The sequence below is a fragment of the Rutilus rutilus genome (genome assembly GCF_951802725.1).
Source record: "Rutilus rutilus genome assembly, chromosome: 20".
NCBI classification, from domain to species: domain Eukaryota; kingdom Metazoa; phylum Chordata; class Actinopteri; order Cypriniformes; family Leuciscidae; genus Rutilus; species Rutilus rutilus.
In genome coordinates this window covers 15,748,376-15,773,185 of record NC_140225.1, presented here as the reverse complement: position 1 = coordinate 15,773,185, position 24,810 = coordinate 15,748,376, and the positions used below count along the sequence as shown (strand labels likewise).

General features: G+C 38.3%; 1 protein-coding gene across 1 annotated transcript in view; it reads right to left on the bottom strand.

Moving 5' to 3' along the window:
* The window catches only part of LOC311279998 (F-box/WD repeat-containing protein 4-like), a 44,730-nt gene that overhangs the window by 13,379 nt on the left and 6,541 nt on the right, over window positions 1-24,810 (bottom strand). Inside the window, exons 6-8 of the mRNA XM_084391863.1 lie at window positions 16,067-16,132; window positions 7,892-8,032; window positions 4,362-4,503 (exon numbers count right to left, since the gene is read on the bottom strand). Of these exons, the coding sequence (XP_084247989.1) occupies window positions 4,362-4,503; window positions 7,892-8,032; window positions 16,067-16,132 (349 nt within the window). The remainder of the gene's footprint in view (window positions 1-4,361; window positions 4,504-7,891; window positions 8,033-16,066; window positions 16,133-24,810) is intronic.

The window sequence follows — 24,810 nt, the reverse complement described above, 5'->3', positions numbered from 1 at the left end:
ACGTAATCCTCAAATCCCCTTCCCATAAGTCGCCTCCAACCCCTCCTCTGAACTCGGAAGGTCTTCATACCTTTGTCAGAAACTGTGAGCTTGTGGCTCACCCGCAGTTCCTCAAAGGGCTTTTGGTAATGACCTTGCGCTAGATAGATAGATGGACAGACAGACAGACAGACATGATAGATAGACAGACAGACATATATGATAGATAGACAAACATGATAGATAGACAGATAGATAGATAGATAGACAGACAGACAGACAGACATGATAGATTGATAGATAGATAGACAAACATGATAGATAGACAGATAGATAGATAGATAGATAGACAGACAGACAGACATGATAGATGGATAGACATACTATATAGATAGACAAACATGATAGATAGAGATAGATATATAGATAGACAGACAGACAGACAGACAGGATAGACAGACAGACAGACATATATGATAGATAGACAAACATGATAGATAGACATGATAAATAGACAGACAGACAGACATGATAGATAGATAGACAGAGAGACAGATATGATAGACAGATAAACATGATAGACAGATAGATAGATAGACATGATAGATAGATAGATAGATAGATAGATAGACAGGCAGACAGACAGGATAGATAGACAGACAGACATATATGATAGATAGATAGACAAACATGATAGATAGACATGATAGATAGATAGACAGACATGATAGATAGATAGACAGACATGATAGACAGATAGACAGACATGATAGATAGATAGACATGATAGATAGATAGACAGACAGACATGATAGATAGATAGACAAACATGATAGACAGATAGATAGACATGATAGATAGATAGATAGACAGACAGACATGATAGATGGATAGACATAATATATAGATAGACAAACAAGATAGATAGATAGATAGGCAGACAGACAGACAGACAAACAGACATGATAGATAGACAGACAGACAGAGAGACAGACATGATAGATAGATAGATAGACAGACAGACAGACAGACAGACATGATAGATAGACATGATAGATAGATAGATAGATAGATAGATAGATAGATAGATAGATAGATAGATAGACAGGCAGGATAGATAGATAGACAGACATACAGACATATATGATAGATAGATAGACAAACATGATAGATAGACAGATAGATAGATAGATAGATAGATAAACATCATAGATAGACAGATAGATAGACATGATAGATATAGATAGACAGACAGACATGATAGATGGATAGACATAATATATAGATAGACAAACAAACATGATATATAGATAGATAGATAGATAGATAGATAGATAGATAGATAGATATATATATATATAGATAGATAGACAGACAGACAGACATGATAGACAGACAGGCAGACAGACAGGATAGATAGATAGATTGATAGATAGACAGACAGACATGATAGATAGACAGAGAGACAGAAATGATAGACAGACAGACATGCTAGATAGACAGACAGAGAGACAGACATGATAGATAGATAGATAAACGGATGGACGGACAGTGACAGACAGACAGACAGAAAGAAAGATAGATAGGCATCTTGCACTCTTCCTTTCTATGTATCAGATAACATCATGAAATCTGGTAAATGAAAGGGAAGAAAATGAGTGCAAGAAATAAAACTAATACATAGTACATATTGTATAATGGCAATTATCTATTTTTACATGCTTTTACAGAAGCCACACAGTGTAAAATTCTCTGCCTTCATTTTAGGAATATCCACAATGTCATCCTCAATATGAGTGAGTGCCCATTTCCTGCTGAGCTCCAAACCTATGTATTAATATTTATTGAAGTGACCACGTCTTTCAGTCCCATGAGGCCATATTTCCTGCATGATTGTACAATATCTGCACGGAGGTGTAGGCATTCCTTTTATCCTCAGTGACAAAATCAGCTAATGGATTGTCCCACATTGCATATGATCTAATTTATTCCGTGATTGACCATAAATCACATCAAGCCCAACATGAGCCCCACCTTTTAAGATTTACATTGAGCAGCAAATTGTGCATTGTCTGGGGTTGATAAACGTTTCATCTCAGTATAGTTTAAAAACAAAGTATGGCAAAAATATGTTTTGATAGATGTGTAAATGCTGATTTAAAGAGATAGTTTGCCCAGAAATGAAAATTCTGTCATCATTTATTCATGTTGAATAACGTCCCTCATATATGTTATGACATAGCTTCAGAAGATCTGGAATATGGCGCATGAGCACATATGGACCGACCTTTGGTACTTTTTATGCCATTTTGAAGCTTGACAGCCCCAGTCCTAATTCTTACATTATAAAGAAAAAAGTGGCCAGGATATTCTTGAATGATATAAGGGTAAATAAATAAATACATAATTTATTATTTGGTGACCTATTCCATTATCTCCCACATATATCCAAAATATATGTCAAATGTATGTTTTAATTAGTGCAGTTTAAGGAAATATATTTTAATATATATATATTAGCAGTATATATTGTATATTTAATTTTTGTATATTTTAAATATACTTAAAAATATTTGAAAATACTTTTTTTGTTGTTGCTTATATCAAGAATGTCTATGACACATTTTATTTATTTTTTCTTTGACACAACTGAGATGTTTAGGATAACATGGCTAAATTCCTGAGTTATCACAGAGGAATCCCAAAGGAAAAGAGGCCTGCCTAGAGTGTGACAGGACAATACCTTTGCATTGTCATCCTGTGACTGCACCAAATCCAAGGGGGCTTTAACATCAGAAGCATGAGGTATTTGTTTTGGGATGGCATGGATTAACCATGTCAGCGCAGACCTCCGCTAGCTCTGGATGCTAATGCGCTCAGCTACTTCTATGCTGCAAGTCACTGCTTTGAGAGGACAGGGAAAGAAGAGGTGTGTGGCTTCCTTCTTTGGTTGTTCTGTTACCCTCTTTACAGATGTCTGCTCCAGCACAGACCCAGCAGCCACCCATAGCTTTTAAAGCCTAACCTTTGACCTTAGATTTCTCACTTTACGGTGTATAACACTAGTCGAAAACACTTACAGGGTCACCAAACATCTTCCTTGCCTCTTTAGGAACTCCAGAGAAATTATTAAAACACATGTAACAGAAACAGTCTTAACACAGAGATTTATAAACTAAGCAAAAGTCACTTAATTTCAATGACAGTTGAAGAAAACAATGACAGTTGGCAATGGAATGTTGTAGAGTCCAGTGATTTGACAAGTTTATGCACCTTATGTAAATGAGCAATACGACAACTACCAATAGGAGTGAAGACATTGGCGCTCATGTGATCTGTCTCTTCTGAGATACTGAAGTGAAGTGTCAGTAAGATGCAGTGCTACGATGTGCGTTTGATCATAATAAAAAATGATGCATGGAAAACTGTGTAAAAAAAAAAGGCCAGAGTTTGATTCATGCATTGATAATGATGATACATTATGCACGAATGTAATTTATATACAAACACTTTCCCCTCCAGGCTGTTCATTTGTAATGGTAAGAAAACTGATTCCTTGTCATTATAGAATGACAACCCATTTGTGATCAGATTTTTTAATACTAAGGCCAGTTATGATAATATTTAGGGCATCCAGCAGCAGGAACGCCCACTAGCGACCAATTACAAGCGATGAAATGTTGAGCGAGGCATTACTGAGGTGTTACGGGATCAATATAAACAGCAACTGACCAAGAAATTCAGTGCAAGGCAAACCTCTGCAAACAAACAACAAAAAAGACAATGCACAAAGGAAACAAAACATGTTTAATTGTCTCATTGTTGGAAAAATATACTTTCAGTTTCAATATATCCATTATCTTATGTGCTGTGGTTTAGCATATATCCCCACAGTGGGTGTTGGCAGCTCTGAGCAGTGTTTGTTTTAGACATCCCAGAGGACGCAGGCAATGTGTTAAGTCCGTTAAGACTCGGACCACAGAAGGTCGTGAACCCTGCTTGCTTTCAGGAGCATGTGACAGGGGAAAGATCCACCAGGCCATAACTGTATCATTAGCGGCACTGATTATCCAAAAGGCAAGATGGCTACTTGCCCATCTGAGGTCTGAGACCATCACTAAGGGCTTGGAGGAGATGAAGCACGAGTCTCAAGTAAAATGAATGAATGGTTATTTCCAGGACTGGGACCCAGCAGTTCTGAAGTCAAGGGAGTAGAGGGCGGAGGCCAGGGCAGCGTAGAGGTGAGTGCTGTTGAAGCACAGACTGTACACTGGGCTACTGGTGGTGGGCGCCAACTGGAACATCTATCAACCGAATATTGCAAAGATGAACTTCACTACAGTAATATAACATACATCTGAAACATGCATGCTCACAGTTACCTGTAAACAGCGTGTTTGCCGTTTGTCCCAAAGACGCACTACTCCATAGTATGACGAGCCACTGGCAATCATGTGATTCTTGTCAGACTTTATACAGTAAAGGGCGCTGTCATGAGGCTCCTCCCACTCCATCACACACTTTCTGTTAGAAAGGGAAATTCAATGTACAGATATGTTGCTACAAACATGTTATTTTATAGGGCAGTGTAGTCAATATTGTCATCAAGTTTGCCAAATTATTCAATATGCAGTAAGTGCAAATGTGATTTAAGAACTACAGAAGGGGAACATTTACTGGGAGTAATGACTTAAATTGTGGTCTGTTCTTCACACGAAGCAGTCGTATGACTTGGAGTGAGTTGTATGGACTACCTTTAATCTGTTTTTTGTTTTTGTCTCTTTTGGAGCTTGACTTGAGTATGTGCTTTCACTGTATGGAAAAGAGCAGAGTGACATTCTTCAAAATATCTGTGGAAAATATTTTATGTTCCACAGGAAAAAGGAGTGTTTAGTATCATTGAGATACTATTATAGTAGATTATTTTATTTAATATATGAATACATAGATTTTATTTGATATTTTCTGGTTTCATTTTCAATTTAAAGTTTAAGTAATTTTTTTGTGTTTTTGCCATTTTCAATTTTTATTTTAGTAAGTTAAAATTAATGAAAATAAGAAGTTTTACCTTGGCAACTAGCTGGAATAAAACAACTGAATTTAATTTTGTTTATTTTATTTCAAGTAACAAAAAAAAATTTTTTTATAGTTCTAGTTTTAGTTAACTAATAACACTGTAAGAGAGAAAGAGAAATAAAGAAAGGTTTGTAATGAAATAAGGGTTGGTGATAAAATATTTTTTGGGGGGTGAACTGTCCTTTTAAAGAACAATGGGTTATTAATTTCCCCTTATAATTATAGCTTGAATTCTTTTAATGCACATCACAAAAAAATCATTCAAATTACGAACTGAAATTAATATAAAATGCACAGTTATGCTATACATTGTGTCCAAATGCATAGTCCAGAAGTTCCAAGTTCCTAGTTACTCCAGCAATTCTCACATTATATTAGACCAGGCCTAAAAAAGAGCCAAAGCCACCATGGCTAGCCCTGCCTGTGTGGCTTAAGGGCGAGTGTCTTATTTGCGCTGGCAGGCCACAAGGGTGAAACTTCATCCCTTGTTTACGGAAAGGGGCTTTCTTGTTTTAGAACAGGTCGGGTAAAAAAAGAGGGAAGGACAGGGCAAGTGTCTGTGCATGAGCTGAGCCAATAGAGATCAATTCTCCATTAATGGTGTGCTGAATAAATCATGGAGAGGGAGTGTGGCTGGGCCGCGCTGCAGACAGCAGGGCAGCAGGAGCGTGAGGGACATGTCTGGATTGGATCTTACTTTGCTGCATATGTATACACACATTCACTGACACAGAGGAACAAAAACATAAGCTGGTTCATTCCTCTTAACGTCGTAAAATTGCATCACAATCTATATCAACGTAATACACTGGCAGAAAAAAATGTGCAAAATTAGTATTTTAGGGGTTGTCACTGGCAGTAGCCATAAAGGGACCTCTTTGTACGTTATCCATCCCTAAAAGGTGCATATTAGTACCTTAGAGTAATAATATGTTTCCCACTACTATGAGTATGAACCTTTTAGGGGACAAGTTGTTGCACTCCTAAAGGTACAATTGTTGCAGAGTGTACACTGGAATAAATATTAAATTCAATATAAATTTTTTTTTTTAAATCGTATTCTTTTGTCACAAAGTGAAAATGACTGTGAATTTTAAATAATTTTCAATACTCTGATTTAAAAGGTAGTTATCACATCTCTCATGTCCCCAAATGCTAACTTGTTTCCAACATGAAAAATTGGCAATTTAATAAATCTTCCTGGTGTTTCTTAAAAAAGATTTCTTTCTATAATTGAAATAATTCAAACATGTTTTCTTGCAAACTATATCTTATTTTATTTTCAAGAAGTCATACTTGGTTATCAATAAAAAAATTTATAGTTTTAATTGGCATTTTTATAAATGTCTTCAATATATGTCATATGCTAGTTTCTAAAGACATAATCCTCCAGGAAATGATATTACTGTGATAGGAAAACAACAGCACAAGTACCATCAAGTATTATCAAAGAATTGTATGAATGTGATGTTTTGTGTTGTTAGCTGGTTTGTTTCATTCTAAAACATTACATCCTAAAACATTACATCCTGATTGATAAAAGTACAAAAATGAGTATGACGATAAGAACACTTTAACAGAATATTAAATATTATAGTATATTAGTCAAAATGAACTTAGTCGTTTAAGCTAATTCTCAATCCCTCAAAGAGCAAAGGCCAAATTTAGCTCTTTATTTCCATCATAGGAATCCTGTTCATTTTCGTGTCATCATGTATATAAAGTTCTAATTAATTTGATTAAAAGTACACACACACACACACAATAACCCATTGTTCTTTAAAAGGACAGATTTTCAATGAAAAACTATTTTATCACCAACCCTCATTTAATTACAAACCTGCGTGTCTTGCTCTATTCCAGTGTTATTAGTTAACTAAAACTAAAACCATAAAAAATATTTTTTGTTACTTGAAATAAAATAAACAAAAACTCAAAATTCTAAAGGTTTGTGGTTAAACTAATCCGTTATCTCTCGCCTCTCATTTTTAACCTCTTATATATATATATAAATATATATATATATATATTCAACATGTCTTGCAAGGTTCGGAGCAATCAAATTCAAATGAAAAGACCGCCACAGATCCTTCTCAATTATTCACAATTAATCTAAAATTAGTTTCACACACTTACCCATCATGATCAGTTTACTCTACAACTGAATTAAAGTGCCCTCTTTTTATAGACGATGACGACTTTCAGATGACTAACCGCTTTGAATCAAGACGTACCACATATTGAGTCCTGACTGGTCTTACTGTGAATTATTGATATCTTAAGAGGGGACATTTGCCCCTCCCCAAACTCTCCAGGGCCCTCTTTCAATCACCTCTGATTTGTGTTACTTGACTGCCCATATGCGATTGTGAGGGTCCCCCTCCCCAAAGCCCTACATAGAGCCCCAGTCCACCCCACAAGCAGCTCGCTGATCCCCAGCACCCGCCCTGTTGCCCTGGAGACGCGGCGCACCACATCAATATGGCCACCAACCGGTGTGGACTTGGGTGGGTGAGAGTCCCGGCGCAAGAGCCTCTCTCGACAAGGGGGTCCTTTTCAATCTCTCAGAGGAACAATTGTGTCCACAGACCCAAGAGGAGGCTCAAGTCTGGCTTCTTTTTTATCTAAACGGTACTCTATGCACAGGAGGGCTTATTAGATTAACAGAGAACACTAATCTTCCTCACAGGCTCTCTGAGACGTACAGGCTAACTTTATTAGTCTCTGTAGACAAGGCCAAATCTGCTGACAGCACAGGTCAATGTAAGCGCTAAGCCTAACTCAACACCACAACACCAATCGTAACGGCAAGGTGCTGAAGGTTCCCAGCCTGTACCTGGAGCAGACGCGCAAATCCCAGTAGCGGATGAAGGTGTCGTATCCGCAGGTGAGGAGCTGGAAGGGAGACTCGTAGATGATGTCCAACACACCTGCTCCGCGGCGGAACTCTGTACCAAGACACGACACCAGGTGACACCTGGGAGGAGGAGATAACAGAAGAAGCTTGCAGATTATACCTTGTCAAACCTCATTGAAGAAGATTAACACATTAATAAAAACACAGACAGCAACTTAAAAAGCAGCCGAGAGAGTTACGCAAACTTGCTGGAGGCCGATCATTCCAGAGCGCGAGTTGAAAGCGACTGGACAAGTGAGGTCACCTGCATCTCGTCGTCTGAGTATCAGTTTTATCAAAGCGATTCTGTGCCTGGCAGGCTCATAAAACAGGTCATGTTTACATGCTGTTGAGATTGGAACGTCTCCCAGTCTTCACGTCTCGGAGTCAATAAAGATCTAATTTCATTCACTCATTTGCTCACTTAATCTCTTATTACCATTAAATCCCACTATACTCGTGCATTTCCAATGTCCACGGACCACACAAAAGCTAAATTAAGTCTTAGGATGAGGAGAAAAAAAGTAAACACCTTTCGGAGTTTGAATGGGCTGCTAAAGCAGCTTAGTTTGGTTGTAAGGTACGTTCCCAGATATGTGAGATAACCGAGAGGACTGGAAGAAAGGAGATCGTGGGTGGAAAGGGGGTGTCGGGCCTAGCACCACGCTCCTATGATCACAGACCCTACGGGTCTGCGGCGCCCTCTGCCCCCACCCGCGCCGCAGAGGCCAGATTATTGTAGAATCACAATTTCTTTGTTGCTATTTAATTCCCTCCATGACCGTGACTGTGTGCGACTTGTGGACCTTTGATACCTGGTCCCTAGCAACCATTTAGGGGAGCCCAATGGCCATAGCGACCACCCCCCACGTTCGAGGTCTCCTGTGAGCTTGTTCACCGAGGGCAGACTGGTAATCCCCAACCTTCGCTCTGGGGGAGACGAGGGGGGTCTTTCTTAGACACAGGCTCTTTAAGAGATAGTCCCGCAGAACCAAAGGCCAAGACCCTGGTGGGGCTAAAGACAAACTCTCTTGTAGCCCCTCGGGCATCTGCATACCCATCATTTACCCCTTGCTGCTAAAATAACACGCTGGCAACAACTTGAACTGATGGCAGTGCTTAACAATGGGGACAATCAATTAAATGATGCAAAACATTTGTTTGCAAAACATGCAATTTGCATCAGATATTTATTTCCTAAGTGCTTTAGGAAATTGTGTAAACTGGAGAGAGAGAGAGAGAGAGAGAGAGAGAGAGAGAGAGAGAGAGAGAGAGAGAGAGAGAGAGAGAATGTCTGGCGTCTGCTCGGGACTTTGCAAATGTCAAAGCGCGAAGTGAGAAAAACAAGCATCGTAAAAGAAGTCCTCGCATCTGTGCTCTAATTTTAAAGCCAGTAATAGCACTGTTCCAAGTACAACAGCAAACACCCGGGATTCTTAAATTGTTAGGTCACAGGTTTTTTTATGCGTCCCATGTTTTTTCTCCCGTTTTAGAGAGAACCTGTGAAGATTACAGGATAGAGGATAACCATATAATCTTTTAAATTACTGCATCTGCATGGCAGGCAACCTTGTTCTTGCAGCGTCTGATCTGTTTGGGAACGTGCGGCGAGACTGTCCCTTCTCCAAAGGCTGTCTGATCACGGCTTGTTCGACGAGAGATTTTGATTGAGTGGAAAAGGGTTAGAGAGCTGCTAAGGAAAAATTGATCTTCGATTTAAACTCAGAGTACAGGAGTCATTTAGCAGAGTGACGGCACATGTTTTATTAAGGTCAGAAGGTGAAATGGACAGATTAATTAAGACATGAGAGCGACTGTCCCAGTGGAGTAATACATATACAGTGCATCTGCCAGCACTCCCTCTCAAACGTGTGTTCAAAGGCTGCCAAAGAAAGGTGGTTTGTCTTCTCCTCCTTTAAGCAAGCAAAACTAGAAATTACATAACAATAAGGGAGGCCCTTTCGTGGCTTTTTTCGCAGCTCTTGCCGAAGGAGATGTCTAATGTTCAGACATGTGGAAGCTGAGAGGTCACTAACAGACAAGTCGGGGGCAACCGTGATATTTGCAATCTGCTAAAGTGATCACATGAACAATGTAACCACCAAATATAGACAGACAAACTAGAGAGAAAAAGCTTTATTTTCTACATCCTTTTAAAGCGCTCCTCAAAGAGCAAATGACCTCAACCTAATCCTCTTTGACCCCTGAATATGTTTAAGCTCAAGCAAAAACAACACTCAGTACTTACAATACTTAGCCACACACCCAGACAGAATTTGTAGTTTTTTTTCTACAATGATTTTTTCCTGCACTGATTTTACTAGAAAATATGCAGAATATTTAAATTAATTTAAGTATAGCAAACCGTAGTTAAACAGAGTTAAAGGCATAATGAAATAATATTTAATAAACTATAATTGACATTTTAAAAAATGTATTATAAACAATATATAAATAATGAATATATATTTTAAAATGTATTCATCATATGCATGTATGTATGTGTGTGTGTGTGTGTGTATATATATATATATATATATTTTTTTTTTTATATATAATTAAAATTATATACAAATATGAAATTAAAGAAATATATATATATATACACACACACACACTGTATATCTATGGTCTTCTGCAATTGTGGTTTCATAGATTTCATTTTTTTTTGTAGTCTTTATAGAAGTAAAATAAAAAAACTTTTAAACTGCCTTGTTGCCAACAGCTACTTGAATCACAGTTACGTCTTCATATTTGTGAAAAACTAACAAACTTTCTAACTGCCCTAAAAACAGTTACAAATAAATGTCCTCCTTTTTTGTGTTCTGATATTGTTAGAGTTTTAAAATCCCTATTCTGCACTATAAAGAATGGCATGTGTTCGTAATTAGTCGTGAGTTATGGTCTCAGGGCCATCAAAAAATGGTGGGGTTGGCCTCCCTACAGTCCTCTGTCTCTGTTTGACCATTTGGGCCACACACACACACACACACACACTTTATAAAAGGAAACTTTAATGAATTGATGGATTTTGAAAAAGGGCAATGCTGAGGACATTTCTTTGGGTGTCGGATCTACAGGAAAAGGTCATTTTGAACTAACGCTCTTGTAAGGTTAAGTGTAGAGGGTAAACTGGCACAGGGAAGCTATGGGAAACAGTCAGTGCCCTGAAAGGATGTGAGACAGGTACATAAAGAGCCCTGCTGAGGTTTTCAGGGCCTAAAACAAACAGAAATCGCATTGCTCTGGCTGCATGTCAGCCAATTTAGCCCACAGTCGAAATAACCACCAGCAAAGAAGAAAGAAGAAAAAAAAGAATGCCATGGACCTGGACAATAGAGACTTTTAAATGTCACACGCGTTCTCTTAAAAACAATGAGATTGCAATTTGTATAAAACAGCTCTTGGTAGGATCCAGGCATTTAACCCTTTTCTTTGAGAGAAAAAAATGTTAAGAATTTCTGGGCAATTGTGAGATTCTTTGATGGCAAGAGCCCCATGAAAAGTTAGGGGTCCTTGTAAAGCACCACTTGTGTGTCCCTGACTAAGGCTGATCATAGACTTTTTCACTTTTAAGAGGAGAAAGACATTAAAGAAAGAGCGTAATTGCCATGTCCAGGTCCAAGTCAGAAATGCTGAAGTCGGAAATGTTTCCGATTTTCATTATAATGAAAGTTTAATTGAAGCGTAATGCATACTCAGGGTCCAAAATTAACTTTTTGCCTCATCTGTCAAATTGAGAATATTTAACAGTCATTACTTTGTTTTTCATGAAACTGTATCTTGATCTTTTTTCCTTAAAAACAGGATAAGATAACGGGCTTATAAACTGACATTTGGTGCTTGGATTTATTTTATCCTCAGCATACTATTCATAAACATTTATCCTTAGATGAATTGTTGCTTATTTAGTGTTTTCAATTAAATATGAATAACATTAAGGCAATATTCATGTCTATACTGACAAAGCAATAAAAAAAAAAACTTGTTTGGTGTCTGGGCATCATCTATCTTCTGCTTGATCATTATCAAGTATCTTTTTCAAGCGCTTGACTTAAAAGACACTATAGAAAACAACATGCTGCTAATGTGTTGGCTAACAGTAGCAAAATCTCCATGTCCCTCATACTCAAAACTCTTTTCTTTGCTTCCCTCATAGTGCCGTAATTAGTTCAAGCAGCCGGTCAGCTGGTACTCAAGAGACATGAGGGTCTGACTGATCTTGGCCTGTACATGTCCTCTCTATTATTCCTCCACCCAGTCAACAGGTCCTGCTGAAAATATACTCAGATCTTTCAAGAACACGTTAAAAAAAAAAAGAGTCAGCGGCTCTGGCCAGTTGCACTTGAAGTAGCCGGCTGAAAAAAAAAAAACCCCATCAGGAATTCTCTCTCTTAGGTGATCTGGTGTTTTTGAACATCCAGTGAATTTCTTTATAATGGAAATGAAGTAAAGGAAATATAATTTCAATTTATTTTAGAACTGTGGGTGGTTAATTTGCTGAGCATTTCATGCAGAAAGATAATCTGATTTGCCTGTGGGATCAAAACAAAAATAAAGGCATCCGAATTGTTACTTTGGTGTTTACATCAGCAGTAGCCTGTTTCAGAAGACATATCAAATGCTTTTGGTTGTGTCATAGCCAATGTATCTAAACTTACTCCAGCCATGTCAGAGTGGAGGCACAGTGTGCAACGCTTCATCTCAGCTCAAGTTGCTAGGTCTATCTTTTATTAAAATAAATAAAAAAACTATAAAATATTTATATACAGACACTGACAGATATATAAGAATTCCACTATCATTAAACGTTTGGGGTCAGTAAGACTTCATGCTTCATACTTCAATTCATGCTTATTCATTTTTAATAATTACTCAGCAAGGATGCACTTAATTGGTCAAAATTGAAAATAAACATTTATGTTACAAAGAAATTCAGCTTTGTCATCACAGGAATAAATTACATGTTAAAACCTATATTTAAAATAAAATAACTGATTTTTGAAATTGTAATAATATTATTTCATAATGTTACTGTTTTTACTGTATTTGATTAAATATATGCAGCCTTGGTGGGCACAAGAGACTTTGCACTGACCCCAACTCTTTAAAACGCTGCTGTATATACAAAGTAGTATGGGAACTTTAACAACTGAAAGCACAAGTAGTTTTGTACTGAACATAAAACTAGGCCTATCTTTAATCAGAAAGACAAAAAAAAACACACATTACAGAGCATCTCAGTTCTGGCAAAAAGGCTGGATGTATGTGCTAATTTCATCTACAATCGAAGGTAAACGTATCCTCTCTAATATGTCTCATGTTTGTGCTGGTCATATAAGGGTTATGCTGGTTGCCTGTCTGGGAAAAGTTAAAAAGGGAGACATAGGAACACACACACATCCACACAGCCCCCATTCCCTGTCACCCCCCAGCCCCTCCACTCATCAGTCGGTTTCTCAGCCCCCTGTGACTGGCGGCTTTGTGCTCCTCACACAAGGTGCACCTGATTACTAGACGGGAACACATTATGGCAGGATACAACTGACCCTAGTGCAGCCACACAAAGACAGGAGGAAAGACAACACGACTTACTCCAGGACAGGTCACTGAACGCTCCTGAGACACTTAACACTCAGGTAATGCTCTCGGGTGTTAAAACGCACCTGTTTTGCACATAAAACTACACTAATAATGAGCGTTACAAAAATCATCTGAAACCTCCTTACTTAAAGGAGAACTCCGGTCAATTTTAACATTGAGCTCATTTTTTTGTACATTTGGAGTGCTGTCAATACAGAGAACAACGACAAAAATCGGTGTTGCCTACACCGAGTTATTCTATTTTTAAAATTTGCACCCTATTGACTTCAATGGGGCAAGTAGTAAGCCTGCTTTTTAGCCTCTTAACATCCTTTAAGTGTCATTACAAGTGCACAGAAAATGTGAGTGATTCCTTCCGAGTGAACGCGGGTGAATCTGACTGCAGTAGATGTGAAAGATATGAATAAAAATGATGTTTATTCAGCCAGCGCTCATACCTTTGTTTACATCCTGTTTTCGGTGGAAGGCCATAGTAATCGATTGTCGAGTTCACGCGCATAGGTTTAGTACCTATGATCACTCGCGTGAACTCGACAATCGACTACTATGGCCTTCCACCGAAAACAGGATGTAAACAAAGGTATGAGCGCTGGCTGAATAAACATCATTTTTATTAATATCTCTAACATCTACTGCAGTCAGATCCACCCGTGTTCACTCGGAAGGAATCACTCACATTTTCTGTGCACTTGTAATGACACTTAAAGGATGTTAAGAGGCTAAAAAGCAGGCTTACTACTTGCCCCATTGAAGTCAATAGGGTGCAAATTTTAAAAATAGAATAACTCGGTGTAGGCAACACCGATTTTTGTCGTTGTTCTCTGTATTGACAGCACTCCAAATGTACAAAAAAATTAGCTCAATGTTAAAATTGACCGGAGTTCTCCTTTAAGCAAGTACAACAAAAGGTGATAAAATGATAAAGCTAATATTAATTACTATCAATGGGGATGGCTGATGACGAATAAATATGCATGTACGCCAAAATCTATATATGTATGCGTGTGTGAAAATATACATAAATGTTTTTTAAATATATATATATATTTAAGATGTTTTTTCAACAAGGATGCATTAATTTGATCAAAAATGACATTAAAGACATTTAATGTTGCAAAAAAATTCTATTTCAAGTAAATTTAGTTCTTTTGAACTTTCTTTTCATCAAAGAATTCTGAACAAAAACGTATCACAGTTTCACACTTAATATACAAATATTAAGCAGCACAACTGTTTTTAACATTTATAACACTAAGAAATGTTACATGATCACCAAATCAGCATATTAGAATGATTTCTGAAGGATTATGAGACTGAATATTCAGCTTTGCCATGACAGGAATAAATTATCTTTCTAAAATATATTCAAATAGAAAACACTTGTTTTATATTGAAATAATATTTCACAATATAATTTTTTTTTTGATCCAATAAATGGCATTCTTGGTAAACATAAGAAAATTATTTACCAAAAAAATAAATAAATCTTACTCTGACCCAAACCGATTTTTATAAAAGAAAAACTGCTGCGTGTAACATTAAAGCAACAAGGATTCTAATGCAAGCGGACTTTTGGCTGTTCACTGACTGTCACACCTCTTTGTAACCTTAACTGGTTCTTAGTTTAACAGGTTTGCAGTGAGTCTAACTTGATTCAATGGCCTGTTTATCTGTGCGTGCATCTGCATTCTGATAGCCGGCCAGCCCACGTGTCCATCAAGCTGACACTGGCTACCCGCGCCTCACAGATCAAACGGCAGGCGCATCGGTGGGTCACATTAATCTTGGCTCAACTTTTGTGTTCCGGTGTTCTATGGAACATGTGATTCCCATGGAAATCTGTCTGGAATCGCCTCTACTCCTTCTCCGCAATTTTTCCCGTCTCAAATTTCCTTGTCATTTGGTGCCGGAACTCACGGTCCCCCCCCCACCTCCTCCTCTTTTACTTTCCTTAGACTGACAACATGCAAGAAGGCTGAATTCAGCAGGTAAAGCTGGGGAATTATGGAAACCAGTCAGGTTGTATCAGGTTTAAGCCTGGCCTTTCATGACAGGAATTTTTAAGTCAGCTTTGAACTTCCCAAAGAGAAAAGACTGAGCTGAAGGGATAATGGGGCAGCTTCTATCATCATGATAAGGTTCTACTTTCACTTTGTGTGAAATTAACAGTTTCAAATAGTAACATATCTGAATACATACATTTTTGGAGATTTAAACATGTAGAAAACACAATGAACTGAATGATGTTAAGACTGTGCATTAAAACATAATTAGGGCTATCAACGTGAAATGTAATTTCAATTAATGTTAATAAACAATAAAAACTTTGCACAGTGTCTTCAAATAAAAAGGCAGAGGTTTTGTGTGAACTGCCCTTGTTACAGACTTATAAACACAGTTGTAAAAAGGATTGCTGTGGAAAATAGGCCAGTGACGGGTTCAACAAGACAAATAAATATCACTATAATAATATATAAAAAAATATGTATACAACCATGTAGGGGGGTGTACCTTTCTGTGTCCCAGATTCGAAGAGGAGCAAAAGTCTCACAGCAGGCTGTTCCTGTCACAAAGGTGCTGCAAAGATATAAAGATCTTTAGTAATGATTGCAAAATAGATGCATTCAGTTGATGCAACTTAGCTAATGTCAACATTTTATAGGCATATAATAATAGTACTATTACTATTATCATTAGTAGTAGTAGTTTGATTGTAATTATTATTATAAATAAACCTTTACGAAATCCGTAAAAATCTGTGATTAGGAGTTTTCAGTGCTTTTCAGACAATTAGCTTAATCTTTGTTCCAGCGTTTCATGTTTTTAGCATTTAAATACTGAGCAGGTGACGTAACAGTGGAGTCATATTTTGGCTCCTGGAGAGAATACACACAGAGCATTAAAAACAAATTTTGAAAAGTGAATGGAGCGTAGCGAGGTGTAAAGAGTGGCTGAAGGGTATGTTGAGACAGCGGATTTGTTCACAGATGTGTTTTCGTTCACGAGATATCTAGGGGGAAAAAAGGAGGAACGTGGTGAAAAAAGAAAAAGAAACAAAAACACTCGGATGCCCCCTTCTTAGCTGGGTGACAGGTTGAAATTAGTTGAGCAGGTACGGGTGGGGAGGGTGTGTGACCGCAGTAGTTTTGACCTGCGTGATAGTCAGGGATTAGAGCCCTCCTGGACAGCTGGGATTGGCGGGCGAGGCTCAAGGCTCTCCTGCTCCCTGCATTGTGTTCGGAGGTGAGCTGAACAATAGGGCCCTCACACTAGTGCACACACAGGAATGTGCCTGTTTTAGCACTCAGGTATTCCTACGATGCCCTGCTGGGATGGTCTCTTTCATTGACAGAATGCTTTCTCAGTCTCTGTGCCAACTATGTAAAATGTGTGCGGCGACAACGTGCCTCGCAGCGAATGCTTACTGACGCACCACGCGAGAGGCACGTAAAACTACACGAATCACAAAGCATCTTCCTCTCTCACATACTTTCATACCTCTAGAGAAAACCCAGAGAAAGAGCAGGGGGTTCTTTGCCCTCCCACTAACATCAACCAAAGAAATGGGCTTCACAATGGAATACCAGTGTGGCCTCAAATTAACAACCAGCCCGTGTGAATAAGCTCTGTAGCGCCTGGTGTCCAACTCTAAACCCCCGGCACAAAAACAGAGAGGGACAGTGACCCTTCATTTCGCTAACACACAACATACACAGGGACGGTCGGTTAGACTCGAATGAAAAGGTGTGCTTGAATTTTAACATTTGATGAGGTAAAAACATAAAATTGATCACAGAAGTAGTACCAAACAGCAACCCAACAAGTCTTTGAAGATACATCACGAAGGTGTCGAGGAACTGAGACACATAAGCAAAATGTGAAGCCATTTTTGGTGTGAAAACGGAGAAAAAAGGCAGACAGAAAAATAGACAGAGCGCGAGTAAAGTTGAGGGAACATGCGTTCTCGTCTGTGACGGCTTCAGTTGGTTTGTTCATTGAGGACCCAAGCATATTGGCAAAGACAGCCATGGCAGCTGTCAACCCAGTTAGCGGTGGCCCATCAACCATATTCAGCTCTCCTGGCCAGTGCTGGCATTTTAATTACTGTTGGGTAAACTCATTTGCCCCAATGAAGGCTGTGCGCCCTAATAGAATATGCAGTCTGCCTGACCTTTGAACCCGTGTGACACAAGATACAATAGGGGCAAGGCCAAAGCTCTCTCTTCCCAGCCCTTATTACTCTCTATTACTTCAATTACTTATCCCTCAGTGAGTCCGATTGTGAAAAAACACAAGGGAGGGAGAGAAAAGGAGAAAAATAGAACACCACAATTAAATACATTTTTGTCTCCCGGACAAGTTCTGATTGATCTGAAAGGGACTCCTAGTGATATTATAGCTGTAAAAGGTCAAAGCCTCTCTCTCGCCTAATGTGCCTCCACCTTCCCTCGACCTTATGCCCCCCCTCTAAACCGAAGAGCACAGACAATCTCCCTCCAAAGCCCCCGGCCCACGCTGCCCACCCCGAACCCCAACTCCTCTGCCCCAAAAAACCCAGCACGCCTCAGGATCATTAGAACATGTCAGGGGTTCACTGCCAACACAACCATTTTGGTAACCTAATCAGCTGACATCATTATTCGAGGAACTGTGCAGCATGAAATTAGTGCCGGGGTCACACAAACTTTAATTCAACCCCTGCTGGGAGAAGAACTCCACAGTAACAACATTGTTAGGGCCAAACCAACACAAGCAACCACACGTATTGGGTCAAGACCACCGCAAGCGCTTTTCGTACCAATCCGCACACATCACTGAAAATGTGCTGAGTGTACCAGAGAGATATGATGGGCTGTTTAAAAAAAAAAAAATCTCTTTTACATATTGTTGTTGGTATACTTGCATGTGGAACGCAAACTAAAATATACACTTTCGTTCAAAGTTTGGCGTCAGAAAGACTTAAAAAAAAAAGAAAAAAAAAAAGAGAAATTATACTTTCCTGCGCTCCAAATCAGCATATTAGAATGATTTCTGAAGGATCATGTGACACTGAAGACTGTAACGGCTGCTGAAAATTCAGTGTTGTCATCATAGGAATTAATTACATTTTAAACTATGATAAAATACAAAACAGTTATTTTAAATTGAACAAGTTAAAAGATAACATAAGATAACATAAAATAATCTTACTGACCCCAAACTATTGAACAGTAGTGTATAAAGAAAGTAAAAATAGTATAAACAAATTTAACATTCACAGAAAGTTAAGAATAAATAAATCAAAAATAGAGATGCCGCAAACAACATGCGTGATGTAGTGCTATAAAATGCTATATAGCTTTCTATGTCACATTATATTGTGTACACAGCTTTACAACTGAGCAAAATGAGGCAAACCTACTAGAAAAACCAGGTCAAGTAATCAAGCTGTTTTTTTAAACATGGTAGCTGGTCCATGGTGGTCTACCAGCTCTGACCAGCTTAAACAGCCAGCTGGTAGGTCAACCACCTAAACCAGCTTGTACCAACAACAAAAAAAGAGCTATTTAAACCAGATTTAAATCATAAAAATATGCTTTGTTGGTATAAATTAATGTATTTAGATTGATTCAGTGATTTTAAATAATACCGACTTGAATAAAACCAGTTAATTTACCATTTTAGGTTATTTTAATAAATCGGTTCATTTTAGTTGAACTTTTTCAGAAAACCAATTGTTCCTTTGTTAATTAAAATAAATATTTAGTTAAACACTGCCTTTTATCACAATGTTTTTGATTCAGGGAACTAGCTATTCCCCAATTATCTCCCCAAAAAGAGCACACAACAACATGACCACAGCTAAAATAAAAACAGCAAAAGACATAAACACAGACTAACCCTAATAAAAATTGACATATTTCAGCTAACATATAAATAAGAAAAGGTGTTACAACATTTTAACTCTATATTTATCTCAAGATAAATAGAAAGAATCAATCCTAAATTAGAAATATGACATTTAAATTGTCATTAATTGTGTAATGACTATAATAAATGAGGAAAATATTTTAAACAGTGAAATAAACCTATTGAACCCAAATGCATCTCATTCTGTCCTAAAGGCCTATGGGTAAAGACAGGGTTCAAAGGGAGTTTAACCCCCCGTGCATCGGCCTTGCAGTGGATGTTGTTCATTTGTTATAGTTGACCCCTGGCTTTGTTCAAGGGGATGTTAGAGTGCTTTCATCTTAGTCCCTAAATATGTTTGAATTGAAAAGGGTTATGATGTATTTATATTGGCAGGAGGAACACAATAGACAGGGTCTTTCTCTTTCCCTCTCTGTGTCGACCCTCCTGCCCCGTTCTCCAGCCCAGCTCCCCCAAGCCCCCCTCCCGCCCCCCTGTTCAGCTCACACCCGAGTTCACAGACCTTTTGGCTTTCTGTTCATGTCCCCTGCATCTGAGGTCAGAGGAACATTCCATACACCACCTTTTGCTTTTACCACATCAATTTAGACCAAAAAAAATAAGAAATACACACAAAAAAAAAATCCATGAGAAAGTCAGCAGCCAGTCTACGCAGATCTCATCTTATTAACACTTACATGCAAACAAATGACAAGCAATTTTATCAGTGCCTCAGATTAACAAAATGACATGGAAGACTTAAAAGCATTTTTAAAATAAACATTTAGGAGCCAAATTTAGTTATAGCCAAATTACAAATTACAAAATAGTTCAAATAAACATGACACTACTGTCAAAAAAGGTAAAAAAATGATGACTCCAACATGTCATTTAACTTGTCATTTTAGGGCATGTTGACAAAAAGGATGATAACTATAATGATAACTTTAGAGTTTTAATAATCATTCTAATTTTATGAGAATAAGGAAGTCCACATAGGTATAACAACAAATAGAAACAATATCCTTGGAATCACCCATTTTTCCACCTGATGAATGCTAAAAACATTTAATCAGAATCCACCGCCAATCAGAATCCACCTGGCCTTGTTACTGTCCGTTGGTGTGGACACTAATATAGTTCATAGTTCAACTACTATATCATTATAGTTTTTTATATTCTTGGTGTGAACAGGTCTTTACTGTAAAACAAAGGTTCTCTTTGTCGGTTCATTACAATTTAACGTCACAATGCTAAATAATGACCAATATTTTATTGTAACAATGTATATTTATAGAGATTCAGGGTTAATTAGAACGACTTCCTAGGAATCAGTTGTGAATTCTGTAATAGCTCTGAACGAGTCTGATTCAAATCGTAAACTTGAGTTCGAGATTGTGATTTTTTGTGATTGACTCATTAAAAAAAGAACCTGAGTCATTTGCTCGCGAATCGGACATCATGGCTCATGCGGTGTTTGATTCTCCTTACAAGAATCACTAACGCGTGCTTTAACGAGATATCTGACGAAACTGCATATGGATGCTTTGTTTACTTGACTTTCTTTCCGACTAGATTTAAAAATTTTGGTCACATTTCAGACCGTTTTGGTCACAGCGGGTTGCTTAGCAAAATTACGCTTTCTGACGCAGATTTAAAATTTTCACTGGTCAAAAATTATATTTTAAGTCTCTTTTAGTATTGTTACAATGTGTCTGAACTTAATAGTTTCATTTTATGTCAACAGTCTAACTCTATCTGGTTAAGAAAAGCACAGACAGTCATGCATTACACCACAGCCACAGAGTTAAACTTCTGAGCAAAAATGCTTTTTAGGGAATAACAAAAGTTTCCATCTCAAATGCGCCTGGGGAACACCTGTATGTGGCATGTGTGTAATGATCTGCTTGTGCAAAGCCTGCATAGAAGGGGCATATTGACTGCAATTATTCAGGACACCACCTGCAGTCAGAGGCTATAGCTCCCATGCTGTGCTTTCAGTAGTAAGCGCCCTGTATTTAACGTGTGGGAACGCACATTCTGTCCGTTATCGCTTTATTGTTGCAGACTCTTTCTTTTCTTGCTTTCTTTCTTGTTTTTTCCCCTTTTTTAACTAATTGAATTCTTGACTCCTAAGACACGGCTCGCCCTCCCAGCCTTATAAGAGAGAGAGAGAGAGATGAGAAGCAAAATGAATGACATGAATTTCACTCTTTTTTCCCCTTCTCTCTCTCTCTCTTTTTGCTTGAATGAGGTGGAGCAAAGGGGGTGAAATTAGGGCGGGTGAGCTTAGGGTGGTATAGAGGGGTACGTCTCGCTGTACTTTCATGCAGAGGGTCATAGGTCACGCTCCCTCCGTTTGCCAGAGAGTGGCGTTTTGGGGGCGGTTTATCCAACAATCATTTTCTTTGGAAAATTTCAAAGGCAGTACCCCTGCAACATCTTTGTAGTTGTGCTTGACCAACTCTAAACAAAACAGGCCTCCCCAAAAAGAAGCCTTTCTCACTTCTCCTTGGGGTTGCTTCTCTTTTTGACGCTTGCGCCCTGTTCCTTTTCATCCCCCCTGCCTGGTCGCTGTGGGCTCATTGCGACTACTGAGGTAGTGTGTACTGCGCTCTTTGAGGCAGTTAGATAGAAGGAACGCTTCTGTCCGTAGTGCCGTGGCCTATCCCATCACAACATACAAGAAGCACAAAATCTGCTATCTGTGTTTACATTCTCTGCATAAGACATTGATTAGCCATGTTTAAAAACTCTCTGGGTGATGAACAGACACAAATGTATGAAGAATTTGCATCGGCCAATGAGGACAAGCACATTTGATCTTCCAAGTGAGGCCTCTTCGTCTAAACTGTAATTAAACAACGTCTGAAAAGCTAAACGAACGTAATTCTCTCAAGATCTGAGATGTGCATGTGGTATTAACAATCCCAAATTACACATTTCAGGCTAATAAAATTTGCGCTTCTTTCTTACTTTCTCTGCAAGTGAAGTGCTGACATCAAACTGAAAACAGACAAACCCAAACCTCACTTTATATCAAACAAGCTTAATGAACTAGCTGACAGGCTCTGTGGCGCGTTTGTGTGTGTGTGTGATATGCAAGAGGAAGAGTGGCTGATGTACCCTACACAAACTCTGGCTAGAGTTACCCAGGTCTGCATGGATTCTTCCAGACTTAACAAGTCCCATCTTGTCAGTTAAAATCTGTCATGTCTGACACTACAGGAAACTATTTATCACACCAGGCGCTCCCTACTAATTCTATATCTACTGGTAAAAAGGGAACGACAGATCATTTTAAAAGGGATGGGACAGACAGACATAAAGCAGTGAAAGATGGCCTGTCAAAAGGAAATCAGGAGATGTCCAATATCAAGTGCCTGCAATTTTTAAGTGAAATGGTTTAGTTACAGTATAATCCATTAAAATTTTATAAAATAATATAGCAAGTAGACATATAAAATGATAAACAATAATATTAAAAATATACACTTCCATTCAAAAGTTTAGGGCCGAAATGTAGAATATTATTACATTATTAGAAATGGGAGTACAATTTCAAATTACTATATTCAATTGTAATATATTTTAAAATGTAATTTATTCCTGTGGTGGCAAAACTGAATTTTCAGTATCAGTATTCAGTGTCACATGATGCTTCAGAAATCATCCTAATATGCTGATTTGGTGCTCAAGAAACATTTGTTATTATTATCAATGTTGAAACCGGCTGTGCTGCTAAATATTTTTGTGAAAAGAAAGCGTGATACAACTTTTCAGGATTATTTGATGAATAGAAAGTTGACGAGAACAGCATTTATTTGAAATAGAAAGAATTAGTCACTTTACTGTCACATTTGATCAATTTACTGCATCCTTGCTAAATAAAAGGAATAATTTATTTTAATCTTACGGACGCCAAACTTTTAAAAAGTGTATAATACTTTCTTGAAAGACAAGTTGATTGTTTAAAAATTAAACTATTTAATTGAGGGGAAAAGTCATTTGTTTGACATTGCATTGCTTTCATCCATTTCTTACAGATTGTACATGTAAATATGCACATGAACATGGGAGTATCTCTAGTGGAATAAGAAATTTAAACACTTTATTTTAAACATAATTTTTTCTAATAATCCAAATATAGATCTTTGGTAGCTCTAGCTTATTCCTTAATCGCATGGTTTGCTAGGAAGTCTATATGTTGTGGTTATGGAAGAGAGTATACAGGATAATCGCAATGTAAACCGTCAACCAATTTTAGCTGCAAAGAGCAACTGAAAGACTTGAAAGAGTAGTTTTCTCCTTTGAGAGCCACATTACCAACTGAACGAGTCATTCCAGGTCCTAAAACAGTGTCCTCAAGATAAAATGTATGCTAATCAGAGGCCATTAGTAGCAATCAGGGCTTTTCCTTGCACAGGAGCAGATGAATCAACATTTGGGGTGAGAGTCTGAAGTCTGACATGGCAGACAAAGACTAGACTGAGATTTGGGGGGTGGGGGGGTGGGGGGGTTACTGGAGGGGGGATGAACCAGTCAAGCTCACGGGTTACAGATCAAGAATCAGGAATCATTTGGGCTGCTGTGAATGGCGGGGTTTTTTCTCTTCAATATGGCCGCTGCTGTCTCTTTGATATGAGATTGTAAATGGAATTCAGAACAGAAGAGCAACCCACTGGAGTGAAATGAGAACAATGCAGGGAGCCAGAGTGCCCATTACCTTCGCAATGGGAGAGGGGGCAGTTTTTTTGGAGCGGTCTCATAGTTAAGGCTGGGACCGCTAGCCATATGACACCATTTAGGGAATTTCAGAGCTAGCGTTCACATTGCAACATCAGCTGTGAAAGTCATGCAGTCACCGTGGAGTTCTTCAAGTCTGCACAGGACCTGTCCTGCCCATCGCTCGCCTACATTACGCTCTGATATAACTACTGAAAAACCTGAGAAGATGGTCCAATATAAAAGAAATAAAATGCAGTGAAACTCAAGCGCCTAAAATTGTAAAAAGCAATCTCAGAAATAGGACAAGGGCTACTGGCTACGGTTAGGATCAGTGACTACAAAAAGATAGATGACAGTCAGCCTTGGCATTTCGCTTCAGTCGGAATATCCCACTGACAGACCTTGAGATAACGTTCCTTGGAAAATACGACGGCAAAAAGGGAGGGAGGGTTATGGAACAAGCGAGGAGGGAGGTTAAAAAGAATGAAATACAAATCATAGCCTGAGCAAATGGTGGCGGGGAAAAAGAGAGAAGGGCTATATTTTCTTACGCGGTTCTTTTGTTTTATACACAAGTGTGATTCTGCATTGGGTTGGAACAATACAGCCCCTAACACCTGAGTGTCAGAGGCGACCAT